General features: G+C 36.9%; 1 protein-coding gene across 4 annotated transcripts in view; it reads left to right on the forward strand.

Moving 5' to 3' along the window:
- Positions 1-12,998, forward strand: part of LSM14A (LSM14A mRNA processing body assembly factor) — a 55,156-nt gene that overhangs the window by 17,454 nt on the left and 24,704 nt on the right. For all 4 annotated transcript variants that reach the window (XM_080828363.1, XM_080828364.1, XM_080828365.1 and 1 more), the window contains exons 2-3: positions 7,766-7,929; positions 11,716-11,845. In XM_080828363.1, coding sequence (XP_080684489.1) covers positions 7,766-7,929; positions 11,716-11,845 — 294 coding nt within the window. The remainder of the gene's footprint in view (positions 1-7,765; positions 7,930-11,715; positions 11,846-12,998) is intronic.

Below are 12,998 nucleotides of genomic sequence, written 5' to 3' on the forward strand. Positions count from 1 at the left end.
CCGTACCATTTTATATTTCTACTTGCAATGTCAGAGATTCCTATTTCTCTATATCCTTGCCAATGTAGTTATTTTGTTTTATTATTTTTTATACATTTTTAATTTATACATTTTTAATTAAAATTCAATTAACATTAATATATTACTGATTTCAGAGGTAGAAGTCTATTTTGTTTTATTATTAAAGCCCTTCTTGCAGTTTTGATTTGTATTAACATAATGACCAAGGATATTAAGCCTCTTTTCACAAGCTTGTGGACTACTTGTCTATCTTTTTTTGAAAAGTGTCTCTTCAAGTTTTTGCCCGTTTTTAATTGGGTGCTTTGTCTTTTTGTTGTTGAGTTGTTGGGGGGCTTTTTTTTTTTTTTAAGATTTTATTTATTTAGGGGCACCTGGGTGGCTCAGTGGGTTAAGCCTCTGCCTTCAGCTCAGGTCACAATCTCCAGGTCCTGGGATAAAACCCTGCATCAGGCTCTCTCTGCTCAGCAGGGAGCCTGCTTCCCCCTCTCTCTCTGCCTGCTATTCTGCTACTTGTGATCTCTCTCTCTCTGTATCAAATAAGTAAATAAAATCTTTTTTTCTAAAAAGATTTTTGGAAAATCTTATTTGTCAGAGAGGAGAGAGAGCACAAGCCCGGTAGTGGCAGACAGAGGGAGAAGCAGGCTCCCTGCTGAGGAAGGAGCCTAATGGAACCCTGGGATCATGACCTGAGCCAAAGCCAGGTGTTTAATCAACGGAGCCATGCAGGTATCCCTGTCGTTGAGTTGTTAAGAGTTCTTTATATATTCTAGATATAAAGCCCTTGTACGTGACTTGCAAATATTTCTCACATTACCATAACTTGTGTTTTACCATTCTCAGTGTTGTTCTTTGATGCACAGAATGTTTTGATTTTTATGAAGTCCAGTTTATTTTTTTGTTGTTGTTCCTCATGTTTTCAGTGTTAAATCTAAGAATCCATTGTCAAATCGAGGTCATAAAGATTTACTTCTGTGTTCTCTTAATAGTTTTACAGTTTCGGCTTATATTTAGATTATTGACCTGCTAAAAGAAAAATTGTGTGGGATGCCTGGTGGCTTAGTCGGTTGAGTGTCAGATGTTTGTTTTCTGCTTGGACCATGATCTCAGGATCGCCTAATCAAGCCTGTATTGGGCTCTGCGCTTAAAGCGCGGAGTCAGCTTGGGATTCTTTCCCTCTTCCTCTCCCTCCCCCTGGTGTACATGTGCGTGCACTGTCTCTCTCTGTCTCTGTCCCTGTCCCTGTCTCTCTCTCTCTCAAACAAATAGATAAATAAATCTTTTTTGAAAAAGTGCTTTTTCCTTTACTCACCAGTTTACTCAGTACTGGCCACCACATGTTCAGTCAATCATATCAACCAATTCTCCCAGCTCCCTAGATACCACCTGGGTATCCTGCAATTTAATTCAGTTCTGACACTATCTACCTGAGGTTAGTGTCAGATCTCAGAGGTTAAAGGCTCAGTCCCAAGAGACAACCCACCCTGGCCTACTTCACACACCAGTCTCAAGTTGCAAGTTATCAACTGTACTTCTCACCAATTGGCTATAAATTGAGGCTTCCCACAACCACCTCCTTGGTTTGATCTTTTGCCAGAATGGCTCACAGAACTTGGGAAAACAGCTTACCTATTAGATAGATTACCAGTGTATTATAAGAGGATACAACTGAGAAACAACCCAGGTAGAAGAGATACATAGGGGAAGATATGTAGGAAGGAGTGCAGTGATCCTGTCTTCTCCAGCCAAGTCATCCTCCCAGTACCTCTACCTGTTCACCAACCCAGCAGCTCTCTAAACCCCATAGTGTAGGGGTTTTTACAGAGGCTTCATCACATGGGTGGCATGATCAATTATCAGTTCCATCTCCAACCCCTCTGAGTGTAGAGACTGATGTGGGGCTCAATCCCACCACCCGAGATCGTGATCTGTATTGAAATCAGGAGTCAGATATTCGGGGCGCCAGGATGGCTCAGTGGGTTAAGTCTTTGCCTTGGGCTGAGGTCATGATCTCAGGATCCTGGGATCAAGCCCCACATCAGGCTTTCTGCACAGCGGGGAGCGTGCTTCCCTCTCTGTCTCTCTCTCTCTCTCTCTGCCTGCCTCTCTGCCTACTTGTGATCTCTCTGTGTGTCGAATAATAAATAAAATCTTAAAAAAAAAAAAAAAAAGATGCTCAACCAACTGAGCCATCCGGCTCCCTGAGTTGAGTTTGTTTGTTTGTTTGTTTGTTTGTTTTTTTAATGTGATTACAGCTATAAATTTCTCTCAAGTATGGCATTCTTTACATCTCATAATTTTGGCACATTATGTTTTTTTTTTTAATTTGTCTCAATTTTTCTTAATTTCCCTAGTGATTTCTTCTTGGACTCACTGGTTGTTTAAGAGTATGGTATTTAATTTCCAGGTCGAGTTTCCTTTTATTATTCATTTCTAGCTTTATTCCATTGTGGTCAGAGAAGATACTTCGTAAAATTTCAATTTTTTTCAATTCATTGAGAGTTGAGTTCAGCCTAACATGTGGTCTACCCTGATGAATGTTCCATGTGCAATTGAGAATAATGTATATTTTGCTGTTGTTGAGCAGGGAAAGGATAATCTATTGCTTTTAAAAACTTTAAGGACACTACTGAGGAGGTTCTTTGGCTCTTGAGCATTGAAACAGTGGTCCCTCTGTGAATTGCCAGATAGTTCAAATCACACAATCGTAATTTTTCTGGGATATGCTGCTTGTCGTCCACCTAGCACTAGCAAAGCTGCACCAGGATCATGAGCCACCATCCCTATGGCTGCCTTTTGTGCAGATGGGAGTTTATGAATGGTAGCAGCTGCCACTATGCAAAATGCCAAAATTAACCGCAAGTTAACAGCCTTACTTCATCAACTACTCCCATGGATGCTGCAAGAGTATCATTAGACTCCATACTTCTAAAATGGTTTATTCAGACTTCATGTGCCAAGTCAATAGTTGTTTCGGTGTTGGGACTGATTCCTGGATTTTCTTACTTTGCCGTCTTTCATGTCAGTCACCTCTGTGTTTTTATTTCAGGTAGCTGTAATCTTTTGAAAATTACAGTTTTGTAATCTGCCTCATATAACATGTTTAATGTTACTGGGTATATTCACCTAATGTTTTTTTGAAGATTTTAATGATTTATTTGAGAGAAAGAGCAAGCAAGCATGAGAGAAGCAGAGGGAGAAGCAGGCTCCCCACTGAACAGGGAGCCCGATGTGGACTCAGTCAAGCCCTGAGATCATGACCTGAGCCGAAGGCAGATGCTTAACTGACTGAGCTGTCCAGGTGCCTCTTAAATCTCTTTTTTAAGTGGGGGCTTAAACTCACAACCGTGATCCGGAGTTACATGCTCCACCGACTGAGCCAGCCAGGCACCTCTATATTTACTTAACTTTTTGATATGACAAATAATATATCTATTTTGAAAGAAGAAAAAAGACCAGAGTTATAGCATTCTAAATTTTAAAAAAATTGCATCCAATAAATCATATTCTTTTGGTGAATTTGAGTCTTTTTAAGACTGACCCCTTTCTTTAAGTTCCTCTTCACTGTTACTTGCCTGGTAACTTCAAACTGGTCTTCTTCCATTTTCACTTTGTTTTCCACCATCACAGAAGGACAAATACTATAGAATGGTGGTTTCCAGAGCCTAGGGGTAGGAAAATGAACAGTCATGGTTCTTCGCGTGTAAAGTCTCAGTTAAGCAAGATGATAAAGTTCTAGATTTCTACACATTTTGCTATACAAATACTTACCATACTGCTTAAAAAAAATTCAGGAGGGTTAATCTTACATGTTCTTACCACAATCTTTAATTAAAATGATAGCATTAACAAAAATCCTGGTAGTGAATTATGCCTAATAAAGTCAGCTTCAAAGAAAAATTGAAGAAGATGTAAGAATTAAGGCTTTTTGCTGGAGACAAGGAAAGAGTGCATCAAGATCAGGGAGAACCATGCAATAAGTAGTTTTAAGACTAATTATGTAGCCAAATTGAGCCAAGGGAAAACTTGGGGTGAGTGGGAATCATATACTAGTTTTCCATGGTTTGCTGTGTTTAGCTTCTGTTACCTCCAAGTGCAAAAATTAAATAACAAGAGAAATTGGGGATGAACCAGTGTAATTTCTCTGCATTGATAATTCCTTTACTTAACATTTGCATATAAACTAATTCATGTGTTGAAATGTGTTGTAGCTGAACAATAGTAGTGATTTTCTACCTTTTCTGTGCTTATCATGCCTTTCTTTCCACTCTCAATGCCCAGGTCATTTGTATTATCTTCAGCCATGTGTGCTCTTCTGATCTCTGTTAATTTTTTCTTTATAATGGTATAAGACTTGTCTATTGGAAATATTAAATCTGATCAAACTAGTATCTATTATTATTATTATTATTATTAGAACTGCACACACTTTTGGTGTGTGCAGTTCATTCTCCATGGTCTCTGTTTTCATACTTTTTCATTTTCCTCTTTTGTTGTATGATACAAGTTTTCTTCACACCACATTTTGGAAAATATGTCCTTAATTTTTTTTTGTTTTGTTTCATTTTGTTTCAAGATTTTATTTATTTATTTGACAGACAGAGATCACAAGTAGCAGAGAGGCAGGCAGAGAGAGGGAGAAGCAGGCTCCCTGCTGAGCAGAGAGCCCGATGTGGGACTTGATCCCAGGACCCTGGGATCATGACCTGAGCTGAAGGCAGAGGCTGAACCCACTGAGCCACCCGGAGGCCTCAATGTCCTTAGTTTTAAACTCTAATGTTGGTTACCTTTAGGACCTCAAATAACCAAATTTTAAGCCTACACATACTAATTTACCAACTTCCCAAAAAATTTTATCAAGTGATTCTCTGCTATAACAGATGAGATTTTCAATTTATGTATTTCCCTTTGTGTTTTCCTCTATTTCCACTCATCTTCATCTTCCATTATTTGTTAGAATACTATGTGATGGGGCGCCTGGGTGGCTCAGTGGGTTAAAGCCTCTGCCTTCAGCTCAGGTCATGATCCCAGGGTCCTGGGATCGAGCCCCACATCGGGCTCTCTGCTCAGTGGGGAGCCTGCTTCCCTTCCCCTCTCTCTCTGCCTGCTTCTCTGCCTACTTGTGATCTCTGTCAAATAAATAAATAAAATCTTTAAAAAATAAAAAATAATAAAAATAAAATACTATGTGGTAAACCATCCTGACTTTTGTCAATATGTAATTTAGTAGCTTTTTTCAGAACTATTAAGCTTACATTCTGTTCTAAGACCATAGTAAATTGTCATACACATTTGTGTGTTTAAAAGAATTCTTCATCTCTTATTTATTTAAATTTAGCTAATTAACATATAGTTTATTATTAGTTTCAGAGACAGAGTTTAGTGATTCATCAGTGCATATAACACCAGTGTTCATTACATTAAATGCCCTTCTTAAATGCCCATCACCCAGTTATGCCATCCCTCCAGCCACCTCCCCTCCAGCAACCCTGTTTGTTCCCTAGAGTTAAGAAGAGTCTCTTATGGTAAGAGTCTCTTATGGTTTGTCTCCCTTTCTGATGTCATCTTATTTTATTTTTCCCTCCCTTCCCCTATGTTCCTCTGTTTTGTTTCTTAAATTCCACATGAGTAAAATCATATAATCTTCTTTCTCTAATTGACTTACTTCACTTAGCATAATATCCTCTAGTTCCATCCACATTGTTGCAGATGTATTCATCTTTCTTTTTTTTTTGAATGACTTAAAAGTTTAATTCTGAACCATTTTTATAACTGCATTTTCTCTTGAAGTGTCGTATCACAGCAGGTTACAACAACTTTGGGATAAAAGGCAAATGGTAAACTGTCCAAACAAGGTTCCAAATAACACCTCTTACTGAGTTACCCTACCCACATCATGTTTTATCTTTTATTTGATACCACATCTAAGTCCTTGCTGTACAAAAACCACTGACAAGCTCCATTAGGTTTTCCAAGGCCTAAAAAAACCGTTCAAACTATACCCAGGTATTCACTAGACAGATGAAAAATACATTCAAGATTAATATTTATCACAGGAAATGGAAGAAAATTTCAGAAAGAACTGTTCTACCTTCTTGAGAAAAATAAAAATCTTATGATCAAAATGACATTGTAAAGAAAAGGTAGCATACAGATCTAAGAAAAGAACAGATAAGACAAATGTAACAACAGAGTAACTATATCAATACAACAGTCAAAGCAGAAAAACCAAGTCATTAATAGAGAACAATTTTGAGAAAAAGCAAGTAAGATGTAAAGAAAAAGTACAGCAGTAAAATGGCTGAAGACGATGTTATACAGATTTAGACAAGAGAATAAGAGAAAATATATTAAAGATATAACAGAAATTTCCTGACATGAGGACCTAAATTTGATCAAAAGGTTTCACTGTATTTCCAGAAAAAGATTTAGTGCACTATAAGCTATAGAGACTTACCCTTTGCTTTATCAGATTAAAGAACTCACAGAACAGTGGCATCAAACAAAAGATAAAGTATCATAAGTAATGGACTTTGTAACATAAAGGAGGGAGGCATTATTTAAAATGAAATGATACATATATTTAATCTAACCCCAAATCAAGTATAGAAAAAAACGTACTTTCAAAATGTTGCACATTCTTAAGGGGTTTACTCCCTCTAGGACACTCTTAAATGGATAATACATGATCTTTCAAACTTTCTTACTTGAAACTTCTGTATGGATGCAGACATTTTCAGAAATCTAAGACAGTGAGCCTGAAACTTTAATGTTCATAAGAACCTCTTGAAGAATTGGTTTAAAATTCAGGTATCTGGACCCTCTTCTCAGAAAGTCTGATTCAGTGGATTTGAATAGGATCCCAGAAATCTTTTTAGCCAGCTTACCCTGGTGTAGGTGGTCTGCGGTTTAACTTTGAGTAATGCTATCTTAAGTGTTGAAATAATCAGATTTAGTTATGAGATAGATATTTTAGGTAACTAGGGCATTTCAAGCTGTCCCCTGGGTTGAATACCTGACAGCTGCATGGCTCAGCTTCTAGAGGACCTACTACTCACTGAGATAGATGTTCCCTTCATTGTCTTCTCTTAACCCAAAAGCTCAGTTTCCCAAACTTTGGTATTTTGTGGATGGGGAAATCTTCACTTGCCATTCCACCCCACAACAAGAAATCTCACATAGGTTTGCCAATTTTTTATTTTGCTGAATGATACTAAAAATAAGGCACAATGAAAGAGGACATTTATAACACCTCCTCTCACCACAACCACCAGAGATGTAAATAAATAAAAATATAGGAAGAACATGACCTCATAATACAGATTGTCTTTTTCTTTTTTAAAGATTTTATTTATTTGTCCAAGAGAGAGCAAGAGCACACAAGCAGGCAGAGGCGGAGAGAGAAGCAGGCTCCCTACCGAGCAAGGAGCCTGATGCGGGACTCGATCCCAGCGCCCTGGGATCATGACCTGAGCCCAAGGCAGCGACTTAAGGGACTGAGCCACCCAGGCGTCCCTACGGATTGTTTTTTAAATTGAGTGTATTTAGCTCTAGGCAGAAACCCTCTGTTTTCCTCTTTTTTTAAACAAAATTTCTTTAGCTACAGATTAATGAATATTTGAATATTTTCTCACAGATGACATTTAAGAACTGCTGTTTATTGGTATTTGGAAGAGTGCATTTCTAAGAGTCACCACCTGAATATGATGAGTAAACACACATCTTTAAACCTCTGTTTTCTCAACAGTTCGGTCCTTTGGTACAGAAGACAGACCAACAGATCGTCCCATACCACCTCGAGATGAAGTCTTTGAATACATCATATTCCGTGGGAGTGATATTAAAGACCTCACTGTTTGTGAGCCACCAAAACCACAATGTTCTTTGCCTCAGGACCCAGCTATCGTTCAGGTAACTGATAGTAAATTTGTTGTGGAGTGCGAGAAAACTTCAAGTACATAGCTAGTCTTGGCTTTTCTCTCTCTTGGATTTTGGTTTTGGGGTGGGTTTTTTGTTTTTTGTTTTTCTTTCTCTCCCTCAGTTGAATGTTCGTTTGCTTATCATTTCCTGGTTACCTAGCTACCTAAAATACCTAGATAATGTCTTCATCTAGGTTTTTTTCTTTAGATCGTAAGTTGGGACCCAATAAAGTCAGAAATAGCAGAGGTATTTTTTTTTTACCATAAAATATTTTCTAATTTTAGCAAATTAAAATAGCTTACATTTATTGAGGTCTAACTGAATGAGCAGCACTATTCAAACTGCTGCACATAGAGTAAGTCAATCCTTAACAATACTCTCTGAGCTTGATACTGTAATTATAATATAGCTATATAATTCTCATTTTTACAAGCGAGTAAATTAAGGTAGAGCCATAATTGGGACACAACCAGGCAGTCTGGCTCTGGAATATAGGATCCATGTCACTTACACTATTATTCATATTTGGTTCATACTACAAACCAGGGTGGTAATGGCTATTCTTAGGTAAGATTTTTAGGTTCAGTGAAAAAAAGTAATAAATCATATTGGTATCATATTTATACACACACAACATAATATGCATGCAGTGTTGTATAATAAGATAACACAAACATAAAAGGATTTTAACATACACAGGTATGTTGCTCGATTCTCTAAATAAGGTATAAAAAGGGACCCCTGGGTGGCTCAGTCTGTTAAGCATCTGCCTTCGGCTCAGGTCATGATCCCAGGGTCCTGGGATCTAGTCCCACATCGGGCTTCTTGCTCAGCGGGGAGCCTGCTTCTCTCTCTGCCTGTTCTGCCTGCTGCCCCCCTGCCTGTGCTCTATCTCTGACAGATAAATAAGATCTTTTAAAAAAATAAATAAATAAAATAAGGTATGAAAAAAGAAGATCCAGGGGTGCCTGGGTGGCTCTGTGGGTTAAAGCCTCTGCCTTGGGCTCAGGTCATGATCCCAGCGTCCTGGAATTGAGCCCCACATCCAGCTCTCTGCTCAGCAGGGAGCCTGCTTCCCCCTCTCTCTCTGCCTGCCTCTCTGCCTACTTGTTATCTCTATCTGATAAATAAATAAAATCTTCAAAAAAAAAATAAAAAAAAGAAAAAAGACCCTAAGTATTCTTAGTAAAAGAAATAAAAAATTTATATTTTATTAAAAACAAATACATGATTCCTAAAAGATTATAAATTATGAATCAAGGAGGATATTCATTACAGTGCTTGTTTACATGATAATTGGAAATATATAGAAACTGCCTGAATTTTAGTTACAACAACAGAGGAAGCAGATTGACATAGGAGTGTTTTCATTTTAGGGCATGGCTGATTAAAAACGTATGGCCCCCATGATTTTCTTCTTGGATCTTTTGGTCATTTGCCCTAAAATATGCTTGTTGGTTTTTTGTTTTGTTTTGTTTTGTTTTGTTTTGTTTTGTTTTTGAGTAATGTAATACTTTCAGATTTTTTAAAAGTAACTTTCCCTATTTTATGCTGTGATAAAATCTTAGTTTTCCACAAAACAGATTCTTAGAATATATATTATCTTGCATAAGATTTGTCTTCCAATATTAAAATACCTAATGAACTCAAAAAAAATAAAAATAAAATAAAATAAAATACCTAATGAACTCTTCTAAAGAAATAATTAGGGGTATATAAAATTAAAATGGAAAAAAAAAGAGGGGTGCCTGACTGGCTCAGTTAGTGGGGTGTGCAACTATTGATCTCAGAGTTACAGGTTTGAGCCCATGTTGGGTATAGAAATTACTTAAAAATAATTTTTTTTAAGATTTTATCTATTTAAGAAAACATGAGCACAACTAGGGAGTAGGGGCGGTGGGAGAGGGAAAAGCAGACTCCCTCCCAAGCAGGGAGCCCTCTACAGGACTCGATCCTAGAACTCTAGGATCATGACCTGAGCTGAAGACCGACGCTTAACCAGCTGAGCCACCCAGATGCCCTAAAAATAAAATCTTAAAAAATGGGGAAAAAAGGAAAGTACCTTTTAACATTTATTTAATAACTTTCTTGAATATAAGGTTTTTAGTAAGAAATAATTAAATTTATTCTTAGAACATAAACTGGAGAAATTCTCTCCTCTTCTTTCCCCTCATTCCTTGTTAAGACTTAACTTTTAAGGAAGTAAGTCTGAATGAGTCCTGAGAAAATGTGAATTTTCTTAAAGGGAGGGAGAAGAAACACATTTTAATAGAGATAGCCTATACCAAGGAGTGGTGTTAGCTGAATGTCTTATATAAATCTTCTGATAATTCTCCTGGGAAATTGTTACTTAAGTTATCAGCTTTATGGAATCAGAAGAACCAAGAAAACATAAGTCGGACTGGTGTTGAATAACTTCCAGTCACCATAAATTTTGACTTTTGACCTTTTGATTCATACAACCAGTAGTATTTGTTGAGCACCTGCCATGTCCCTGATAACTAGCAGTGAACACACAGACAGGGTCCTACCATCAGTGAGCTTATAACCTTGGTCAGTAGTACACTTCATATTTGTATTATGAGATATTTTATATTAAGATAAATGAATATATAGTATGCATATTTATGTTCTATAATTTTAGGTTTAGTAAGTTAAAATTTTTGTAAAATGTTCTTTTTTTATTTTTTTAAAGATTTTTATTTATTTGACAGACAGACATCACAAGTAGGCAGAGAGGCAGGATGGGTGGGTAAGCAGGCTCCCTGCTGAGCAGAGAGCCTGATGCAGGGCTCCATCCCAGGACCCTGAGATCATGACCTGAGCCGAAGACAGAGGCTTCATTCCAGGCAGTGGGTTAACACTGAGCCACCCAGGTGCCCCTAAAATTTTTTTTTTTTTGAAGACTTTTTAAATTTTATTTATTTGACAGAGAGAGACACAGCGAGAGAGGAAACACAAGCAGAGGGAGTGGGAGAGGGAGAAGCAGGCTTCCCGCTGAGCAGGGAGCCTGATGCAAGGCTCAGTCCCAGGACCCAGGGATCAGGGCCTGAGCCAAAGGCAGATTTTAACCACTGAGCCACCCAGGTGCCCCTGTAAAATGTTATTTAATTTAATGATACATATATTTAAAAATGTAAATGGTCTTGGGGCTCAGTTGGTTTAGCATCTAACTCTTGATCTCGGCTCAGGCCTTGAGCTCAGGTTATGAGTTCAAGCCTCACATTGGACTCCATGCTGGACATGGAGCCTACTTAAAAAAATAAATAGATGAAAAATAAAAATGTAAATGGCCTTGTGTGGGGTAGTTTGTTTCTGCATCTCTTTCCTGTAAATTTAATAGCACACCTCAGATGATTGAAATATGAGCAAAATCACAAATGAGATACCTTGTTTTTGTCAGCACCAGACCTGAAACTCAGCATAACCAAATGTAATTTTTCCCATATTTTTTCTTCAAACAAAGTTACTTTATTTATTCAAGTAACTTTTCTTTGGTTCTTTTCCTAAGCCTGCTGTAAAGGTCTTAACTCTATTTAACTGTAGAAAAATACATTTGTAAGTCACATCAAGTATAATTGGCATGTATATACAAATATTGAAATCAGGAGGTTGTTAAACTGTTTTGATATTAAATGTATGTTGTAGGTTATTATAATTGCTTTTGTATCTAGTAGTTATAATTTAAAGTTTTCTTTGAAAATGTAAATATTCTAATTTTTTCATTATATAAATGTTATGTAGAGCCTGGAAAAATAACCCGTGGTCTTTCTTCAGTCTTCACTAGGCTCATCTACTTCTTCATTCCAGTCAGTGGGTTCCTATGGACCTTTTGGCAGGATGTCAACATACAGTCAGTTCAGTCCAAGTTCATTAGTCGGGCAGCAGTTTGGTGCTGTCGGTGTTGGTATGTTGTGCTTTTTTCTTTTTCTTTTCTCTTCCTTTTTTAAAATTTACCTGTCTTTACCACAAATTTACAGACATGTTTGGTGTTCCTTTTATGTAACATTGATTGAAAGGCTTTATTTAATGTCTTTAGTAACGGGTGGTTCTGTGAAGTCATCTCTCAGAATAGTCACATTTTTTTTTAAGTCACATTTTTAAAAAAATCTAGATCTTTTCAGTTGCCAAATATCATTGAGTGTTATTTTAAATTTACATAAGATATATCCATTTAAAATAAGCATTTATTTTCTGGGGTACATGGCTGACTCAGTTAGGAGAGCATATAACTCTTAATCTCTGAGTCATGAGTTCAAACCCCACATTGGGTGTAGAGATTACTAAAAAAAATAAACTAATCTAAAAAAAAATCCTAAAATAAGCGTTTTTCCCCAACAGGATGGGTTTTCAAAGAGGGTTGGAGGTGATGCTAATATTAAGGAATAATAATGCCATTAAGGGATATTTATATTAGGTAGAATGTGAAAAGATAATCCCATTAACATGTTTGAGGGCATGATGCTTTGTTTATTTTAACAGTGTTTTAGAAACATTAACACTATAAGGAGAAAGCTAGATATAATCAGATCAGCTCAGTGTTGTGTTGTTTTCATAGCTATGCATTTTAGCTCTGTAGTATACCTTTACTGAAATTTTCACACTGAAGAGTACTTTTTAAAATCTCAAATTCTAGCCCTTTATCTTTTTTAATTAAATTGAAATAACAATTTATCAGTTTACCTTGTTTCTCTGCATCACAAATCCGGTTTCAGGTGTATCTTGAAACCCATTAGTATGTTAACAAATTTTGTTAAAATTAATTCCTTTTTTTTTTTTTTTAAGATTTTATTTATTTATTTATTTGAGAGAGAGAGAGAGTATGAGAGGGGAGAGGGTCAGAGGGAGAAGCAGACTCCCCGCTGAGCCTGGAGCCCAGTGCAAGACTCAATCCTGGGACTCATGGATCATGACCTGAGCTGAAGGCAGTTGCTTAACCAACTGAGCCACCCAGGCACCCCAAATTAATTCCTTTTATAAATATACTTTTTTTATGTGGTTGTGACTTTTCAAGTATGTAAATGTTTTGCTTACTCACAAAATCAAAAAGGATGGGAAAA

Source organism: Martes martes (assembly GCF_963455335.1).
Source record: "Martes martes genome assembly, chromosome: 17".
Lineage (NCBI taxonomy): Eukaryota > Metazoa > Chordata > Mammalia > Carnivora > Mustelidae > Martes > Martes martes.